Here is a 21527-nt window from a genome sequence, read left to right as displayed (position 1 = left end):
ATAAGTTGAAGAGGTTTAATGGCATTAAGATACTTGTTTATCACAATTCATGTAACTATTTTTCCTTTTTAAGAACATACACATATATATACACATATCAGGGAGAACATTAATTTAGTAATGATCCCGTTTTAGAGTTTGACTTTTAGAATATCTTCAGAGATGTCATTTTGTAAGAATATCCTCACTGCTAACAAATCTTGACCGCTTGAAGTTCTGAATTTTTTTTTTTTTTTTTTTGAGATGGAGTCTCCCTCTGTCACCCAGGCTGGAGTGCAGTGGCGCGATCTCAGCCCACTGCAAGCTCTGCCTCTCGGGTTCACGCCATTCTCCTGCCTCAGCCTCCTGAGTAGCTGGGACTACAGGTGCCCGCGACCACGTCTGGCTAATTTTTTGTATTTTTTTTAGTAGAGACAAGGTTTCACCATGTTAGCCAGGATGGTCTCGATCTCCTAACCTTGTGATCTGCCCGCCTCAGCCTCCCGAAGTGCTGGGATTACAGGCGTGAGCCACCGTGCCCGGCAGTTTTTATTTATTTATTTTTTTAAGCAACCCTGAAATATAGGGTAGTTAGCTTAATTGTCAATAATGTTGTGGGTGCAAATTGAGACTTACTTTTTTAAGTGGCTCATAAGCATTTCCTGAAGGCAATTCCAGATGAGGAATTTCAAGAACATTCTGAGTTAAGTCTGTTTCTTGTTAAGTCAATTTAATGAGCTGATGATTATGAAAATCAGGTAGTGTTTTAAAGTGATGCTGCAAGGGTGTTGGTTGCTGATGCCTTCAGAGAATCAAGAGTTAATATTCTATCCTTGTGAACAGGAATTAGTCCTTCAGCATTCTGTACATTTAAAGAGTAAAGTGCAAGAAGTAAGTTGATTCATTTCTCCTCACTACTCTTAACTAAAGCAGGATATACTTGATAGTGGACACTAGGGGTCTGTATTCATAATTTCAGTTATTGAATTTGATTTGTATATCTGTTAGGAGCAAATCACCAATAGCGAAAGTCATGGGAAAATCAATATAGTTGGGTTAGTCAACAAATACGTTTTTCAGCACATTGAAACTAAATGATATCGTACTTTTCACCTGCAGAAAATGGAATTGTTTGAGATGTTTTTGAATGTATTCCTTCTAGTTTTCCAGAGTCTTGTCATGCCAGATTTGAATATGCCAAATAACATAATTTGTTTCCCCAAAAGAGCAACCAAATCTATTTGCATTTTTAAAGAGAACCTGAAACTATTAAATCAAAGGAAAAGACTAGAGATCAGGTAATGTTGTTAGGCCTTAGAATAATCTCTCTGGAAAATAAAAAAGCTTAGAAAAGCTGTGTTCTGCTCCTACATGCTTTACTAGTCATTTGGCAGAACCTGGGTCTCCTAAATCCTAGTCTAGTATGTCTTTCCTTCCTTTCATTGTCTTTGAGTTAAGAAATATAATGGTATTTTAAACTTCGACTAACTTAGGTCATGGAGTTAAAATATTCTTGACATTTTCGAACACCATTACAGGTACATTTGAAGAATACAGAAATAGAAAATACCAAGCTTATGTCAGAGGTCCAGACTTTAAAAAATTTAGATGGGAACAAAGAAAGCGTGATTACTCATTTCAAAGAAGAGATTGGCAGGCTGCAGTTATGTTTGGCTGAAAAGGAAAATCTGCAAAGGACTTTCCTGCTTACAACCTCAAGTAAAGTAAGTACTTTTGCTGTATGTATTTGAAGATTGTAAAACATACCTATGAAATGTATGTAATGTGATTTTCATTTTTAATTCCCCCAGCCTTTTGTTTTGAAAAAGTTCAAACTTACAAAACAGTTGGGAGAACAGAACAATGAATACTAATGTACCCTAAAATAGTTTGCCATTCTTTGTTTTATCTCCCCCATTTATATGCCTTTTTTCCTGAGCGATGTGAGTTGCAAGTATTATGATAATTTACTCTAAATACTTTAGCATGTCTCCCTTATGAACAAGTGCATTCTTCTTCATAGCCATAACACCATTATTACACCTAAGAATTTAGCATTGATTGAACAATAGTCATTCCCATAGTTAGTTCACATTCAAATTGCCCCAAATGTATTCTTATATAACCTTTAAAATTTTATGATTCACAGTTAGTCAAAGACTACGTTATTATTTTGATTGTTGTATTTTGAGTTGGTTTCAGTCTAGAATAGTGTCCCTACACTTTTTATGACATTGATATTTTTGGAGAAGACAGGCTAATCTGAGAAAATGTTCTATAATCTGGATTTGTCTGTTGTTTCTCATGACTAGATTCAGGTGAGACATTTTTGCAAGAAAAGACATAGAGGATGTTTTGTCCATCCTGTTGGAATCATATCAAAAGTTATATAATGTCGATTTGCTCCATTCTTGATAATGTTAGGTTTAATAATTTGTTTAAAGTTATGCCTACCTGTCTCTATATAGGTGCCTTTCTTTTCTTTCCCTCTTTGTGATTATTAAGCAATCTGTATAAACACCCTGTTCTCCAACAGCCTTTCCCCAATGGTTTTATTGTCCTTTGATGCTTGTCACCTGCATCAGCTATTATGTTGGTAATAATTAATGATAGAAAAATGGTGATTTAAAAAATTCTATTATTCCTTCTACATTTATTTGTAGGTAATCTTTTATAATGAGGACGTTCCTGTCACCCCTCCCTCTTTTTTAATATAACTTTGGACTTACTGATTTTTTGCTGCATATTATGCATAATCATCATTATTCTTTTTCATACCCAAATTGTTCTGAATTTAACCAGGGGAACCTTTTCAAGCCTGCTTTTTTGTCCTGATATGTTCCTATAATGCTTTGAATACTTTCTTGCTTTATGGCACAACTGTATGTTCTAACTTCAGGTTGTTCCCCCAGACCTGATATTACCATTTCTCCAAGAAACTCTGGTTTTTTTAGTAGGTAATGGTATTTTGAAACCAAGAACTGGATCCTATTGCTACTACGGGGCTGCTGCTTGGCACTTTCAGTGGGTATTTTGCATCTTTAATTTATATTGATAGCTCCAATTCAGATTTAGTACCTTAGGATTCTTCCTTCCTTTGCTCCATTCCATATTTATATCTCTCTTCTCGCAATGTGAGAACTCTTGTTTCCAAAACATCATTATTACTTGTGTGTTTCCATCCAGCGGTACACACCAATGTTTTCACAAATATTATATCAATGCCACTTCCAACAATAAATGTACTAAATAAAGCTAAGATATTTTTACAGCTTTTTCTTAGAATATGTTTCACTAAGGATGTATAGAACACCATGTTCAAAAGTTACTTGAACTATTTTTTTTGCATACCTATGTTATAAATTTGTAATAAAATTTCATTTGCTTGTATTTAATTTTAATATTTGCTTTTATTCTGTTTGATTTAATTTTATTGTTTGAATATGTAGAACAGTTGCTTTGCTCAGAAGTCAAAATGATAGAAAAATTTTACTCTGAGGTCTCAATCTCTTCCTTATTTTTTTAAGCCCTTTTCTTACCTATGCCCATAGATAAACGTTTTCATAAGTTTCTAGTTTATTCTTATGTTTCTTTTTGTAAAAATAAGCTTATATATGCATGTGTACATGTATATACATACTTCTTTATCCTCTTCTTTCTTAAAAAGGTGGCACTACTATACATACTGTTTTGCACCTTTTTCTCACCGAACAAAATAAGTTGCTAGTTACTCCATATCAGTTCGTAGAGATCTTCCTCATTTGAAAAAAACGACCACATAATATTCCATTATATAGATTTACCTTGATTGATTCATTATTTCTTATGATGTTATTTTTAGTAATTTGCTATTAAAAATACTCAGACATAGTTAATGTAATACCTAAAATGTCAGAAGCGCATGACATTTAGAATTAATGGTTAATCCTTGTTACCTTTTAATGTACCAGATTGCCAGTGCAAACATGAGAAGTGTATTTGATTATTTGTTATTTAATAAGATGCTAAAAATTTCTCTAAGCATCTTTTTCCTATTTAAGCAAGACTTCTGTGAGGAAAAGCATAGTTATGGAAGTACCTGAGAAAAATGACTACTAGTTGCTAAAGCTTTTTAAAAGATTGTGAAAGTAGTTTGAGGTGATGGTTATAAAAAAATTTAAACAGTACATGAGGATACAAAGTAAAATGTAACCTTCATCCCTTCTCAGATAAGTTATTATTGAATTTATGAATATACATATATTTATATTTTAACACAAATTAGAATTTATACATTTTTTCCTTTTTAAAAAAATTATAAATAGATATCTTGCACTGATACACATATGGATCTTTTTCATTCATCGTAACAGCTGCCTAGTATTTCTTCTCTTCATTTAACAACTGTGTAGTATATGTTTTTTGATTGTTTATAGTCTTCAGCTTTTATAAGCATCCTGCAGTAAACATCCTTATAGCAATATGTAGGCACATTTATAATCTGTAGAATAAAATCTTTCAAGTGGAATTACTGGGTCAATGAGTATTTAAATTTTGATAGTTATTTTCAAATTACCTTTCAAAGAAATGTTCTATTGATTTTTTTATTCCCACCAAGAGTATATGAGATATGTATTGTTTGTAATGTCTGCACAGACTTTGATTATATGGAGGTAGTATATCATAGTTTATCATAAATTCTCATATTGGTAGACATTTTAGGTTTATTATTTTAGTATTTTATTGAATCCTTGTAAAGCTAAACCTATGTCTATACCCTTTGATAATTTTCATCTTGGAAACTTATGGAAATAAAATTGCTAGATCAAAGGCTGTGAGAATTTTTAAGGTGCTGATGAATATTGTAAACATCTGATGAGAAAAGATGGCAGTTACAGTTTATATAAGCCCACCTGTTTGTGAATGTGCCAGTTTCCCTAAACCCATGCAAATATTGGAATGTTACTGTTTTTTAATCTTTGTTAGTTTGAAAGGCGAATGGCATTTGTTTTAACTTATTTGTTTGATTGTTGGTGAGTTGAATTTTTTACTGCATAATCGCATTTATTTCTTTAAAAAATTTTGTATGTTCATGACTTTTGACTTGTTTTGTTTCTCCTTTATTGACTAGAAAAGTTATTTATATCAAGTATTATTATACCTTTCTTGAATATATTACATATAATTTTCTTCTAGTTCTTTTTCTTCTCCTTTGACATATAGAATTTGGCGATTTTTTTATAGGTAGATCTATTAGTGTGATGCCTCCGAAGATTTTGTCCATGCCAACATTGCATAAAATCATCATTTACATTTCCTTCTAAAGGGCTAACAGTTTAGAAACCATTATTGGGTTGCATTTTTTTCCTGATTTTACATTATTTTTAGTACAGAGATTAAAAACAGGAAGTTGAATAAACTAAATTTATTGTGTTTATAATGTTTAAATGTTACAATGTTTAAACATTAATATTAAAGGAAATAATTTCACCATGGCAATTTTAGCTTTTTAAAGATACTTTTAGGTTTGTCAAGCAGTATGAATTACTTTTCATTTTCCCAATGCCTCGTCTTTACTATTTGTATGTCAATATTTTGTTTTTAGAACTAAGGCCTAAATCTGTTCTGTGTTTTTATAATGATATGAAATAGATTTATATTATATTGGATGTCTTTTAGGGTAGAAAGTAGGAAACATCGGCCGGGCGCGGTGACTCACGCCTGTAATCCCAGCACTTTGGGAGGCCAAGTCATGCGGATCACGAGGTCAGGAGATTGAGACCATCCTGGCTAACACAGTGAAACCCCGTCTCTACTAAAAAAATACAAAAAATTAGCCGGGCGAGGTGGCGGGCACCTGTAATCCCAGCTACTTGGGAGGCTGAGGCAGGAGAATGGCGTGAACCCTGGGGGGTGGAGCCTGCAGTGAGCCGAGATCAAGCCACTGTACTCCAGCCTGGGCGACAGCAAGGCTCTGTCTCAAAAAAAAAAAAAAAAAAGAGGAAACATCTTTTAACCAAAATTTTTGGTGTTACAAAGAAGCTTTTGGAATGATTTTTACTGGTAGTCATACAAAATGAGGGTCAGTATTTCTAGCTGGAGAGATTCTGGGGGATGGGATCTTTTGTTTGAGCCTCAGTTTGGGCAGGTCCTTAAGCACTGGGTATGTTGCCTGACTCGCTGTACTTTAGCTTCCTTGTGTATAAAGTAGTAGCAGTGAAACCGAGTACATAGGGTTGTTATAGAAGGAACCTAAAACAAAGTTACTTCTTAAGTTTTTTGTAGGCATATACTCTAAGTCATGAGTAGAAAAACCAGTATCTAAAATTTTGGCCCTGTTGAAATACGTGCGAAAATTGTTTCTGCTTCTGTTTTTTACTTCAGTGGTTGAATTACAAATATATTTATCTGCTTTCTTCAGGAAGATACTTTTTTTTTAAAGGAGCAACTTCGTAAAGCAGAGGAACAGGTTCAGGCAACTCGGCAAGAAGTTGTCTTTCTGGCTAAAGAACTTAGTGATGCTGTCAATGTACGAGACAGAACGATGGCAGACCTGCATACTGCACGCTTGGAAAACGAGAAAGTGAAAAAGCAGTTAGCTGATGCAGTGGCAGAACTTAAACTAAATGCTATGAAAAAAGATCAGGTAAAGCAAGTTAATTTTGAATTTGCATTTTGATTTAAAAAGCCACTATAATCTCACAAAGTAGTAAATTGTGTTAAGGTAAGACAGGTCAGATTTCTGCCTTATTTTAAGTTTAAAATTTTCATTCCTTTTGTTTAGTCATTGTGACTTCTTGGCTTACAGTTAATGTGTGCTGTAAGGGAAACTTCTGTGAGCAAAATTCTTAACGATTGGTGAAAGCTGCCCTATTAATTAAATATATTGATGTCAGATATGTATTGTTTTGTTTGGAATTTCTTACTAGCTGTATAAAACAGTATTGTGGTTGTTTAGGGGAGTAATAATTGCTTTTCAGGAGGTGGATTATTTTTCTCTAGTTTTTTAAATGAACCTTAGTCCTAAGAATGTAAAACTGGACTTAACAAGAGACCCTATGTTGCTCTGTAGCCAAAATCCCAAAATAAAAAAGTGGCTGGGGGCAGTAGCTCACACCTATAATCTCAGCACTTTGGGGGGCTGAGGTGGGAAGATTGCTTGAGCCCAGGAGTTCAAGACCAGCCTGGGCAATATAGTGAGACCTCATCTCTACAAAAATTTTCAAAAATGACCCAGGTGTGGTGGTGTGCACCTGCAGTCCCAGCTAGTCCGAAGGCTGAGACAAGAGCTCGAGTCAGGAGGTCAAGGCTGCAGTGAGCCATAATTGGGCCACTGTGTTTCAGCCTGGGTGACAGAGCAAGACTCTGTCTCAAAACAAAAAAAAGAAAAAAAGTAAGATTGAAGTTGGGGTTACTATTAACATTAGGAGGTATCAGATTTTTATTTTTTTCTTAGAATGTTTGTTTCTTTCTAGGACAAGACTGATACACTGGAACACGAACTAAGAAGAGAAGTTGAAGATCTGAAACTCCGTCTTCAGATGGCTGCAGACCATTATAAAGAAAAGTTTAAGGAATGCCAAAGGCTCCAAAAACAAATAAACAAACTTTCAGATCAATCAGTAAGTATCATTAAATTTACACATAGTAAAATATCTTGTTACTATTTTTGTTTGAAAATCAAATTTGTAATATTCTAAATATCAATCTTTTAAATATTATTTATCTCTGCTTGATTTCAAGTCCTTGGCCAAATATTGTAATAACTCTTCTTTAAAAAAGTCTGGAATTTTAATTTACTGGACAGCCAACAAAGGAAGCAAGGGCAGCAGCAAGGAAAAAACAGAAAAAAGTCTTCTTTTCTAGATAATTTCCCTCTTAAGTTCTTGATAAATATCTTTGTCACTTAAAACTCAATACTTATTATTGACTTGTGACAATGACATCTATTCTCATTGGAGTTCACCATTAATCATCCCTAGGTCTTAGATGGTGTCTCAGTTGTAATTGGCAAGTTCTTCCTACTCATATTATGAAGATTCCTATTCCTATTAGATTAGGAACAGTTAAAGAGTGTTAGCTAATTCTTTTGTATTCCATCTGAGAATAGGTAGGTAGATTTGTAATACAGCAAAGAAGATGTTTTTGTTTTGAGGTATGTATGTTTCAATGTGGGTCCTTAAATTGTGCTTAAATACAAGGCTTGCTATCTGAGGAACTCCTGGAAATGTAGAAGAAACATATTTAAAACCTGAACTTGAAAGTGGTACTATGGCTCTCTTTTACTATGTGATGCATATGATACTTTCCTGGTCCTAGTTTTTTAAATCGGAGGAGACAAGCAAGGAATGCATATAGTAAAGTAGGAAGGTTTTTGTGAAAAAATATGATACTTTAAGTATGACTCACACACGTATGAATTTGGCCTGGGGCCTTTTGAGTACATTATAACTTTGTAGTAGATTTCTGTGAATGACTTATTTTTGTGGTGTTTTGATGAGTTTATAAGAAAAAGCAAAATATAGTATATTTCTTTTGCAACATTTAGGTCAGTTAGGAAAATGATGTGTATAACTAAATTTAGTCTTTGTTGGCTTTTAAAACAAGAGCAGCTTTGTGGACTTCTTAGGATTTTCTAAAGTAATATGTAAAAATATTATTTACTTAGTTACTGCAAGAAGGAAATATAACTAATTCATTGACTCATTTAACAACTTATTAACATTTTGAATAGGCTAATAATAATAATGTCTTCACAAAGAAAATGGGGAATCAGCAGAAAGTGAATGATGCTTCAGTAAATACAGACCCAGCCACTTCTGCCTCTACTGTAGATGTAAAGCCATCACCTTCTGCAGGTAAAAATCTTTTAGACTTTTTGTGTAGGGTGTCCTATATTGAAAAGTACTTATACTGCCTTCTTACATGTGTAAGAATTTCGGGATGTTCATAAAAATTTTCATGTGATAAGTGAAGGAATTGAGGCAATGGGAAAATAAGGGTATAAATGTAAAATAGAGTCATGCATGTGGTGAATATACACAACATGAATATATAAAATGTGAATGTAAACTAGTAGTTATCTTCTTGAGACTATTCACACATGTTAAAAATGAGCTGGTGCTTGTGAGTACTCATTTGGGCTACATAGGACAAAAGCCACGAATTGAATTTTTACTTTATGTTCCATTAAATCTATGGAATTTTGAAGCATTTTATTTGTGGATTTTAATTTTTAAATTCTGCAGGGGAAAAATCCCCTATTAGTCTCATGTTTTTCTATTTATTCATTTATTTTTGGCTGCTTTGGATCAATGGGGTACTTCTTCCCTTGTCAATGTACCTGTTGGCTGATGAGTTAAGTTTTTATTAGTTTATTAACTTATACAACAGAATAGAGAGACATAGTGAAAACATGAATAACATGAACATTTGGATTAACTAGGTTTTCATCTGTCCTGATTTTTTCACTTTTATGTAAATTTGACAGTAATGACGTTAAATACTAGAGAAAGTATATTTTCTTGTTTAGTGTGTGGAGTAATTGATCTTTTAAGTCTTTTTAAATGTAAACATCTTAGACTATTAAATATTAGGTTTATCCCCTGTAGGACACAATTGAGCCTTCTATTTCCGTGTATCCTCTGTAGTACCTAAAATGGTGTTACAGGGTATTTACTTAATAAAGACTTAGTGGTAATGAAGGGCTAGAACAGTGATTTCAAATGTGTTCTTGGCGGGGTATGGTGGCATGCGCCTGTACTCCTAGCTACTCTGGAAGCTGTGGCAAGAGGATCACTTGAGCCCAAGAGTTTGAGGCTAGCCTGGGCAACATAGTGAAACCCTGGCTTTCAGAGAGGGTAAAGAGAATTCTCAAAGTATGGTTTTCCTACTTAACCTGTCTACTCAGTTATATAAGGAGAACAATTTTTGTGCTGTTTTGGAACTCTTTTTAGCAAAATTTTGTTTGTTAGTTTGTTTTTAAGACGGAGTCTCACTCTGTCCCCCAGGCTGGAGTGCAGTGGCGCGATCTCAGCTCCCTGCAACCTCTGCTTCCTGGGTTCAAGCGATTCTCCTGCCTCAGCCTCCTGAGTAGCTGGGACTACAGGTGTGTGTCACCACGCCTGGCTAATTTTTTGTATTTTTAGTAGTAGACAGGGTTTCACTGTGTTAGCCAGGATGGTCTCGATCTCCTGCCTTGGCCTTGGCCCGCCTTGGCCTCCCAAAGTGCTGGGATTACAGGCATGAGCCACTGTGCCCGGCTGCTTTTTAGCAAATTTTTAAAAAATCAAAGAATAATCCTTTATTATTGAATGCGAACTTCGTTCTGGCCAAACACACATTTAAAAATTCTCAACTAGAGTTTATATATCCTTCTTTGTATATCTAGGATATGAGTAGATATTTCTGTCCTTCAGTTTTCCATTTATTATATTTTACAATATACTGACCTTTAAGTTATTCTAAACAGGAAGATAATATAAGGGGCAAAATACTTTTTAACAGTCTTATTTTCTGCCTTTCTACAGCAGAGGCAGATTTTGACATAGTAACAAAGGGGCAAGTCTGTGAAATGACCAAAGAAATTGCTGACAAAACAGAAAAGTATAATAAATGTAAACAACTCTTGCAGGTAAGTTAACTACCTTGTAAGTGAAAGAGATTTATAAAATGTTAATGACTTAGCTTACCTTTATTATTTTGATTGATTGATATCTTTGAGTTTCTTTTCCATCCCCATATACTGTTACTTAGTTTCACTTTGGCTTTTGGGTTGATGAGGTGGGCGTTTTGTGTACCTGCTCACATAGGCATGTGTGTAGCATCATGAGACCTAAAGCTACTATTTTCTTTTCACCTAATAAAATGTTCTTGTTTGGGTAATGGGCAAATAGTTAATTGAGGTTAGAAATTATTATCTGTCATCATATAAAGATTCATGAAAAATATTTGAACTTCATAAAAGGGAAGTGCTGTTTTTAAATTTACTATTATAGGCCAGGTGATGTGGCTCACGCCTGTAAGCCCAGCACCTTGGGAGGTCGACGCGGGTGGATCGCTTGAGGCCAGGAGTTCGAGACCAGTCTGGCCAACATGGTGAAACCCTGTCTGTACTAAAAATACAAAAATTAGCCAGGCTGTGGTGGAACATGCCTGTAGTCCCAGCTACAGTCTCCTGAGGCAGGAGAGTCACTTGAACCTGGGAGGTGGAGGTTGCAGTGAGCCAAGATTGCACACTGCACTCCAGCCTAGGCAACAGAGCGAGTCTCTTAAAAAAAAAAAATAAAATAAATTACTATTATAATAGCAAAGATGTTTACATCTTAAAGTTACTAGACTTGCATAGCGGAAAAGGGAATGTTAACCAAATGAATTGTCTCTTATGGTGTTTATTTTGATTATTATTATTTTATTTTACTTATTTTTTGAGACAGAGTCTCACTCTGTCACTCAGGCTGGAGTGCAGTGGCGCGATCTCGGCTCACTGCAAGCTCCGCCTCCTGGGTTCATGCCATTCTCCTGCCTCAGCCTCCCAAGTAGCTGAGACTACAGGCGCCTGCCACCACGCCCAGCTAATTTTTTTTATTTTTAGTAGAGACGGGGTTTCACCATGTTAGCCAGGATGATCTCTATCTCCTGACCTCGTGATCCACTCGCCTCGGCCTCTCAAAGTGCTGGGATTACAGACATGAGCCACCGTGCCTGGCCTATTTTGATTATTTTAAACAGCTTCATTCAGACTTTTCTGGTTTGCAGCCTTCTTGGTGTAGTATTCAGTACTGGAATATTTAAGGGAAAAGGGAAAATGCTTCTCATTTATATCAATTTGGCATAGAGAGGAAAAAGTGTTGTTTGTGCAAGTGATTTTTGTTTGTTTTTTTAAATGTGCTTTTTTGTGTGTGTGTGTGCATTGGGGAGGGGAGGGGCATTTTTTTAGAGCTATAGAATAAAATTTACACGTTAGCTTCATGTTACTGTAATTTATTTTACAGTAATTAAAATATTTTATGTTACTTATAAATATCAAAATCTTTTAACCAAAGTTAAAATGAACTTTTTTTTTTTTGCTTGAGAGAATCCTGTGGAAGGGTTGATTAGAACAGTTTTACTCTTGAGTTCAGGGTAGTTTTTTGTAAGAGTGAACTGCATTTTCCTTAAAGATGAAACAATTCTGGATGAATATTTCAAGATTTTTCTATAGAAATAGTATTGAAAGGAAGATAGAATAATGTTCAAGCAAAAACTTTCCTCAGGGTGCTTTTTTTAAAAAAAAAAAAAAACCATATTGAGGTATAATTGAAATCCAATGAATTGCACGTACCTAAAGTGCACAGTTGGATCAGTTTTGACATACACAGTTGTGAAACTATCACCCCAGTGCCATCACTCTCCCAGTTTTTTTGGTACCTGTTTGCAACACATCTCTTTCGTTATCCTTATCTCCAGGAAATTATTGGCCTGCTTTCTGTCACTATCAATTAGCCTACCTTTTAGACAATTTTATAAAATGGAGTCATGTAATATGTACTTTTTTCCACCCACTTTCAGCATGATTATTTGAGATTTATTCATATTATTGCATATATTTATTCCTTTTTTATTGTATCATTTGTTTATCCATTCACCACTTGATGGGTAGTTGGGGTTGTTTTTTGGCTGGTACAAATAAAGCTGCTTATGAACATTTGTTTACAAGTTGTTTATGGACGTATGGTTTCTTTTGGGTAAATATCTAGAAGTGAATTGTCTGGGTGATATTGTAGTTGAATAACTCTATAAGAAATTGCCGCCTGGGTGCAGTGGCTCATGTCTGTAATCCCAGCACTTTGGGAGGCCGAGGTGGGAGAATCACTTGAGGTCAGGAGTTTGTGACCAGCCTGGCTAATATGGTGAAACCCCTTCTCCACTAAAAATACAAAAATTAGCTGGGCATGGTGGGGCACTCCTGTAATCCCAGCTACATGGGATGCTGGGGCAGGAGAATTGCTTGAACCCGGGAGGTGGAGGTTGCAGTGAGCCAAGACTGCACCATTGCACTCCAGCTTGGGTGACAGAGTGAGACTCTGTCGCAAAAAAAAAAAAAAAAAAAAAAAAAAAGAAATTACCAAACTGTTTTGTAAGGTGTTTGTACCATCTTACATAGCCAGCCTAATGGGTGTGTACTGATAGCTCATTGTGGTTTTAATGTGCATTTCTATAATGACTTGATGTTGAGCATCTTTTCTTATGCTTATTTGCTCTTTATCTCTTTTTGTGTGAGTGGCCAAATCTTTTTGGTAGTTTAAACATAGGGTTGTTCACCTTGAATTGTGTTTTTTTTTTCTGGATATGTCTTTTGTCTGATATATGTAAGGTGAATATTTTCTCCAAGTCTGTAGCTTGCTTTTTCATTTCCTTAATGATGTTTTTAGAAAAGCAAAATTTTAATTTTGATAAAGTACAGTTTATCAATTCATTTATGTTTTATGCTATTTACCTTCTAAGGAATGTTTGCCTAATCCAGGGAGATAAAGATTTTCTCCTGTGTTGTCTTCTAGAAGTTTTATAATCAGCTTTTCTATTTCGGTCTGTGAATCATTTTGAGTTAATTTTTGTGTATGATATGGAATGTATGGTATGGATATTCAACTGACCTAGCATTATTTGTTTAAAAGATTTTCCTCTCCATTGAATTGCTCAAAGTATATATTTTAAGTGTTCACATTGAACAAAATGTTCCAAATGGAACTGGCCTAATTACGTTTTTGTCACGATTTGTAACTCCTCCTTTAAGATAATCTGGGTTGTAGAGAAGAGCAATGTATAAGAAGTCAACCTAAAAATTATCTTGGTCAGCAAATCCTAGAGTTATCATTGCATGGAAACAACAGCATTATAAATATGACTTTATTTCCTCCCTTTGCAAAAGTAATATATACTTATTGTGAAATGTTGTAGTGTTCCAGAAATGAAGAGTAGAGATGGCAAAAATTACCTCTATCATTCTGATCCCCTGAGATAAGAACTATTAATGTTTTAGTTTATATTTTTGTATACAACACAAACATATAGATATTGTATTATAACTGTGTAAAACAACTTATAAACAAAAATGGATTATATTATATATTCTATTTTAGCAAACTTGCTATTTTCAATTAATGTATCAACATTTTTTCTTGTCAATTTGTACATCTGCCTTATTTAAAAATATATATACTGTTTCATTGTGTGGATAGAAAATGATTTATCCAATTGTCTATTAATAGACATTTGATTATTCCAGTTTTTATGCTGTTACAACAGTGTTATAATAAACGTGCAGCCCATATCTAAGTACGTTAGTATAGATTTTCACTCTATATGCATTTAAAATCTTTTGGTAATTATACTAATTTCATTTAGGATGAGAAAGCAAAATGCAATAAATATGCTGATGAACTTGCAAAAATGGAGCTGAAATGGAAAGAACAAGTGAAAATTGCTGAAAATGTAAAACTTGAACTAGCTGAAGTACAGGACAATTATAAAGTAAGTTTGGTACTCCTTGTATGTAAACTTAAGGCATAAACTTCTGAAAATTTGTTAAGTATAATTTTATTCAATCTAATGTACATTTTAAATATGGATAATTGATAGTTTTTTTCTACAAATAAAAATGTACTATATATTTAGTTACATAAATACTTTTCATTAACTTTGAATTGAGAAAATGGATACCATTTGCGTTGCTATCGTGGCTTTAATTCTGTGGATTCAGATGGCTATTAAAATTACATCTTTTAATTGTGTTTATTTTTAAAGATGAAAAGTGATCATTATTCTCCTGTTCATTTTGAAACACATGAATGCATATGTAAAATTATTTTAGGATGGCTGGGCGTGGTGACCCACTCCTGTAATCCCAGCACTTTGGGAGGCCAATCCGGGAGGATTGCTTGAGTCCAGGAGTTTGAGATCAGCTTGGGCAACATAGGGAGATACCCACCCCACACCAGTCTCCAAAAAATAAAAATTAATAAATAAAAATAATTATTTTAGGGCCTTGACTTTTTTTGGAGTACAATAATATGTCATCAGTAATTTTAAAAATTTGGCTAGAGTTTTAACATTTATCACTAAAGTATGTGACTGTGATCCTAAATGAAATACTGTAAAAGCAAGTGATGTAATCTTAACTAATGAAAATTATTTTTGCCAATATAATCTTAGGCAACAGACAAGCCCAAATGATAAATGATACTGTAAGAATGTTAGAGAAGGTCAGGCACGATGCCTCACACCAGTAATCCCAGCACTTTGGGAGGCCAAGGTGGGTGGATCACGAGGTCAAGAGTTTGAGACCAGCCTGGCCAACGTAGTGAAACCCCGTCTCTACTAAAAATACAAAAAATTAGCCAGGTGTGGTGGTGGGCACCTGTAATCCCAGCTACTCGGGAGGCTGAGGCAGGAGAATCGCTTGAACCCTGGAGGCGAAGGTTGCAGTGAGCCAAGATCATGCCATTGCACTCCAGCCCAGGTGACAGTGTGAGAGTCCGTCTCGAAAAAAAAAAAAAAAAGAATGTTAGAGAAAAAAAGAAAAACAGGCTGTCTAGCTTAATAAGTAGAGATATGTATTTCTTCTAAGGAATAAAGTATAATTTAATATATTTTAAGAAATGTATGTAGATATAATTTACATTTTTTTTTTTTTTTTTTTTACTGAAGACCAGGAATTCTAAATGGTTTAAATGTAGCTAATTGTACCTATGATCTAATTTTAAAGTTAGAATTACTTTAGCTTTCTCTTGTAGGGGCTGGAGATGTAGCACATTACAGACTAAGATACATTAGCTTATTATTTCTGTGATCCTTGTGGATATTCTTTTCAATAACCGGCACCTTCCTTAATTATTTATTAAGTGTGAATCATGAATTCATATGAAAAGAATTTTTTGCATATTGACTAGGAAAATGGTTTAGTAAATGTCTATTGAACCCTATTTTACATAAAGTACTATGTTAGATATTATGTGGGCGATCACATAAGGCACAGTGCTATGCTTAAGGAGTTTATAGTCTAGTAGAGTGCTAGAAGTGTAATGGTAGTGTGCACAAAATTTTCATACCACCCTAGGTAATCATCTATAAACCATGGGAAGCTAAACAGGTAATTTTATTTCATTAATGTTAAAAGTAAGCATTGAGATCAAACAACATATCTAAAATTACGTAGCTGGTAAATGTGTTTGGCTTTTTATTTAGTTCCTTTTGTCCTATTTTGTACTGTTCTGACACAGACTAACACTGACCAGACAAGGCAAAATGTGATAAAGCTCCACATGAATGATAAGTTTAATTGCCTTAGAGTTGTTTCCAATCAAATATTTAGGGGGAAGACATTATGGAGTAACTAGACCTTTGAAGGAACAGACCAGAGGGGAAGAGAAGCAGAGCTAGGGAAAGGAAGCAGCAGCGTTCTAAGTAGATGGAAGAGCACTGGAGTTCAGAAGTGGAGCGCGTAGTCTGCGAACTGTGAGCAGTCTTGATCATTAGGACTTGAGTAGCTGTAATGGAGTAGCTTAGGCTTGAATGATAGCTTGAAGCCAGGTTTTAGAAGGCCTAAAATGGAATTTCGGCGCTAGTTCTGTTAAGAATGTTCTAGGAGAAAAGAGACCCAATCACAGCGAGTCTTTTTGAAAATAATTTGGCAGCATTGAAGAGGATTTAGAGGTGGGAAGGGTTTGAAGGTGAGGAAATCAGGTAGGAATATTCTTAGAATGAATTGATGAAGACCACTTCCTTTTGGGTACCTTCCCTGATCACTTGCCATTGAATGGGTTACGTGTCTACAAGAGAAAGCTGTGAAAGACATCTTTAGGGAAGAACCATTGAAGAATGATTTTATTTGTATTTGTATTTGTATCCATTAATGCTTAAACTGTAATAGGTGACCAGTGGGTGGTTGCTGAATGTATGAATGATTTAGAGACTGAAAGTGTTGGGGAGTGGAGAAAGAGGAAAAGGAAAAAGTATTCCAATATAGTTTCTAAGCTTTAGTCACGGTGTAGTCTGAGATTGAATTCTGTTAACAGAAGTACGAAAGTAGGCTTGGGACATTAACCGTCAATTTAAAAGGCAGATTTGGAACTTGGGAAAGAGAAAGTGGTACGTGAGTTAATAGTTGTGATTTATTCCCAGGGGGGTGATATTTGAAGGTATGGAGGAAAGTGAGTTTTCAGAGAGAATATTGAGAGAAGAGGCCAAAGAAGAAACTTTGGAGAATACTCATATTTGGATTGGGAAGAAAAAATACACATAAAAGGGCATGGGATGATGAAAATATTCATGCAATTTCACATAAACCAAAGGAATAGTTTTAAGAATAAGGCAAGTTGGTCAATAAATGACAAGTAATTCAGAGAAGTCAAAGAATTAGCTGAGGAAAATACGTGGATTTAGTAATAGGAATTATTTTCATAAAACGGTATAAACCAGATCTCAAAGTTGCAAGGAGGGAGTAGGTAATGAAAAAAAATAATGAAATTTCTTTCTTTATTCAGCTTCAATTGGCAGAGAAAGACAAAGAAATAAGTGGTCTGACTTCACATTTGGAAAACCTCTCCAGGGAGAAGGTATTGAGCAATATAGTTAAAAAAATGTATATCATATGAAACTGAATAATAATAGAGCTTTATGAAGAGACACACTTTGAAGTTCATGTGACAATACAATGTTCAAATTTAGGAAAACAGTGAAATTTCTAAAAATTACATGAAATGTTTATCAGGTTTTCTTTTGTAATAGGAAACATTTTTGAAGTTGTTTAATGACTTACAGCAAAACTTCACATTCACATAGAGCAATACATTTGTAATGTAAAAGATACTGTAGTGCAGCATTTCTGAAAGTGTGGTCTGTGGTCCTTTTGGTGGTTCCCAATCCCCTTTCAGGGGCCTGCAAAGAAACAATTTTCATAATAATACTACAACATTATTTGATTTTCTCCCTACTGTTACATTCGCACTGTGTGAAAGCAGTGTGGAAAACTGCTTGTGTATTATTATGAATTAAGGCAGTGGCACCAAACTGCATTAGTAGTTATTGTATTCATCACCACCATGTGCTCACAGTAGAGAAAAAAAAGCCAGTTGCACTGAAGATGTTAAAACAATAAAATGTGTTAATTTTATTGACGCTTGACCCTTGGGTACATGTCTTTTTAGTATTCTGTGTGATTAAATGTAAAGAACCCCTAAAGTTCTTTTGTTGCCCAATGAAGTATGATGGTTAATAAAGGTAAAGTGCTTGTTTGGTTGAGTTGTGAGTTGAACTAGTCTCTTTTTTCATGGAAACCGTTTTTACTTTAAACAATTTGTATATTCAGATTTGGGTATTTGACAGATATTTTCTCAAAGTGAAATGAAATGAGCCCGTTATTTCAAGGAAAAACAATTGATAATATTATTTTGCCATTGATAATATTTGAGCTTTTAAGCAAAAACTAGAATTTTGAAAAACTTGTTATCTTCCACTGTGAGCTTGATGCTTTCCAGTGTTTACAAACTTTTCTAATGAGATGGGTATAATATTTAGACTGTATCTTTTTTATTGTATAGCAAAATTTGTCAGCATTTAGAAGATCCACATAACTCAGTGAACTAGTAGTTTTCCAAATGACCAGCGATGCTACAAAATCATGCATCATAAAAGAGCCATTCTAAGTGCAAGTTAGATCTCAAGGTTGTATGAGGTTACTGTGATAGTTGTGAAATTCTGATTTTTCAACTCATCACTTTTTCCACATTTGTCCTTTGGCATTCTACTATAAGGAATAACCTTCCTTTGTCCTTGTTTATGTATGTCTGTGTGGTATTGTTCCAGCAATGATTTTCTGATGCCAAAACTGGTATTCTACAATTCAGTTCAATTCTGATACTAACTACCACGAGTTAGCATAGACCCCTCAGATTAAGGCTCAGTCCCACAGGACTGCTCCCACTTTAGAGGCCAGTTACAAGTGAGGTCCTCAGGCTACTGATAGCAGTCATTTTCTTACACTTATTCACACGTAATTCACACGTAAGTACTTAATAGCAAAAACTATTATGTACCATTAATAACAGTGAAAAAATAATGTGGCAGATGTGGAATTGTCTACTTGTGGCATCATGTCAATGCTCAAAAAGTTTCAGTTTGGAACCTTTCAGATTTTGGATTTTATATCAGGGAATGCTCAACCTGTGTATGCTTTTTCTCAACACTGCTATATTCTGAAGATCATTCCATATATGAAGTTCATAGAAATCCTCCATCTTTTTTTTAAACAGCTGTGTAGTAGTCCATTATACATACCATAATTTATTCAACCAACTTCCTATATTTGGCCATTTAGGTAGTTGCTAATATTTTACAAATAATACTGCAATGAATGATTCTATGCACATATAGTTTTCTGGTGTTGGGGTGGTACCTTCAAGGTAAATTCCTAGAAGTGTGATTGCTGGTTTGAAGGATAAATGCATGTGTAGTTTTGTTAGAGATTGCCAGATGCCCTTTCATAGAATTTATATTATTTTTCGTTTCCACCAGCAATGAATGAGAAGTGGACCTGTTTCCCATATAAATTGTGATCAGGCTTTCTAATTTTTGCATATGGGATAGATTAGGAATAGTTTCTTAGTGAGTTTTAATTTGCATCTGTATTATGAGTGAGGTTAAACATCTTATCTTTTTTGTAAGTTCTTTGGCTCATTATTCTCTGATTTTTGGTTTGTTTTACTTATCTTGTTATATATATATTTTTCCCCGTTAGAGATATTAGCCCTTTATTTGTGATACATACGTGCTAAGGATTTTCTCTCAGTTTATTTGCTTTTGACTATGCCCACTGTGCTTACTTTTACCGTGTAAATGTTCTTTATTTTTGTGTAGTCTGAAATGTGGTACTGCCTTGACCAGCAGTGTCAGCACCATCTGGCAACTTTAGTTAGAAATGCATATTCTTTGCCGGGTGCTGTGGCTTATGCCTGTAATTCTAGCACTTTGGGAGGCTGAGGCTTGTGGATCACCTGAGGTCAGGAACTTGAGACCAGCCTGGCCAACATGGTGAAACCACGTCTCTATTAAAAATGCAAAAATTAGCCAGGCATGGTGGCTAATGCCATGAGCCCAGCTACTTGGGAGGCTGAGGTGAGAGAATTGCTTGAACCCGGGAGGCAGAGGCTGCAGTGAGCCGAGATTGTGCCACTACACTCCAGCCCGGGCAACAGAGTGAGACTCTGTATCAACAACAACAATAACAACAAAATGCATATTCTTGGGCCCTGTTCTGGTCCTGCTGAATCAGCAGCTCTGGAGGTGATGCCCCAAAATATGTGTTTGACAAAAACCCTCCAAGTTTTTCTGATTTATGCCTAACTTTGAAAACTACTGATGTGTTGCATTTGGATTTTTAGTTTTCCACAGAAAGCATTCCCTATACCCAGGTTATAGAGGAGTTCACTTGTGTTTTGTTCTAATACTGATAGAGTTTCAGTTTTTTGTTTTTTTTTTGAGGTAGTGTCTTGCTGTGTTGCCCAGGCAACAGTGCAGTGGCACGAGCTTGACTCACTACAACCTCTGCCTCTCAGGTTCAAGCAATTCTCCTGCTTCAGCCTTCTGAGTAGGTGGGATTACAGGCTCCCGCCACCACGCCTGGCTAATTTTTGTATTTTTGGTAGAGACGGGGTTTCACCATGTTGGCCAGGCTTGTCTCAAACTCCTGACCTCAGGTGATCCACCCGCCTCAGCCTCCCAAAGTGCTGGGATTACAGGTGTGAGCCACCATCAGTTTTTTTTTTTTTTTACATTAAAATTTCTTATCCATTTAGAATTTATTCTTGGATATCACAGAAGGAATGCATCTAAGTTTATCTCCTTCTAAATTGCTATCTGGTTACCTCAATCCATTCATCAAAATGCTGGTTTTGTGTCAGTGATTTGAGATACTTCATTTATTGTATAATAGATTTCCATATGCAGTTGGGTCTCTTTCTGTACTTTGAGTACTGTTCCATTGATCTGTCTACTCATATGGTAATACCATGGTGTTTTAATTGTAAGAACTTTGTAGTCTGTTTTAATATTTGGTTGGGTTAGTCCTTTCTCATAACTCTTTGTTTTCAGTGTTTTTCTAGCTTTTCTCTTGAAGGGTTAGTTTTCCATAGCAATTTTAGTACGAACATTTCTAGCTCTAGACATGATTGTTGGTGTTTTGATTGATATTGCATTAAGTATATACGTTAACTTAGGGATAACTAACATCTTGGTGGTATTTCTACCTTTTAATAAAGAACAGGCAATGTGGGATGTTTTGTTCAAATCTGTTTTGTGTCTTTCAGGAATTTTAAATAATTTTCTTCCTATGGGTGTGAAAGAATTCTTTTTAAAGTTTATTCCTAAGTATTTTTGTTTTTGCTCTTGAAAATGGGATTTTCTCTTTCATTGTATGTTGTAACTGGTTATTGTTTTTGAATATGGGGCTCTTGAACTTTTTGTAGTTTTAAATTTTTATGTAATTTCAAACTCAAGTTGAAAAAATAGTATAGTGAACTCTCATTTATATTCTT

At 34.9% G+C, this 21527-nt stretch overlaps 1 protein-coding gene across 7 annotated transcripts in view; it reads left to right on the top strand.

Annotated features, from left to right (window-relative positions):
• The window catches only part of TAX1BP1 (Tax1 binding protein 1), a 92225-nt gene that overhangs the window by 48150 nt on the left and 22548 nt on the right, over positions 1-21527 (top strand). For 3 of the 7 annotated variants that reach the window (XM_030795571.1, XM_030795568.1, XM_030795566.1), the window contains exons 8-14: positions 1518-1703; positions 6380-6604; positions 7434-7580; positions 8693-8816; positions 10488-10591; positions 14344-14469; positions 17481-17552. In XM_030795571.1, the coding sequence (XP_030651431.1) occupies positions 1518-1703; positions 6380-6604; positions 7434-7580; positions 8693-8816; positions 10488-10591; positions 14344-14469; positions 17481-17552 (984 nt within the window). The remainder of the gene's footprint in view (positions 1-1517; positions 1704-6379; positions 6605-7433; positions 7581-8692; positions 8817-10487; positions 10592-14343; positions 14470-17480; positions 17553-21527) is intronic. The other 4 variants (XM_030795572.1, XM_030795570.1, XM_030795569.1 and 1 more) reach the window with 2 other exon arrangements.

This window comes from Nomascus leucogenys, chromosome 17 (assembly GCF_006542625.1).
Source record: "Nomascus leucogenys isolate Asia chromosome 17, Asia_NLE_v1, whole genome shotgun sequence".
Lineage (NCBI taxonomy): Eukaryota > Metazoa > Chordata > Mammalia > Primates > Hylobatidae > Nomascus > Nomascus leucogenys.
This window is presented reverse-complemented; position numbering and strand designations above follow the sequence as displayed.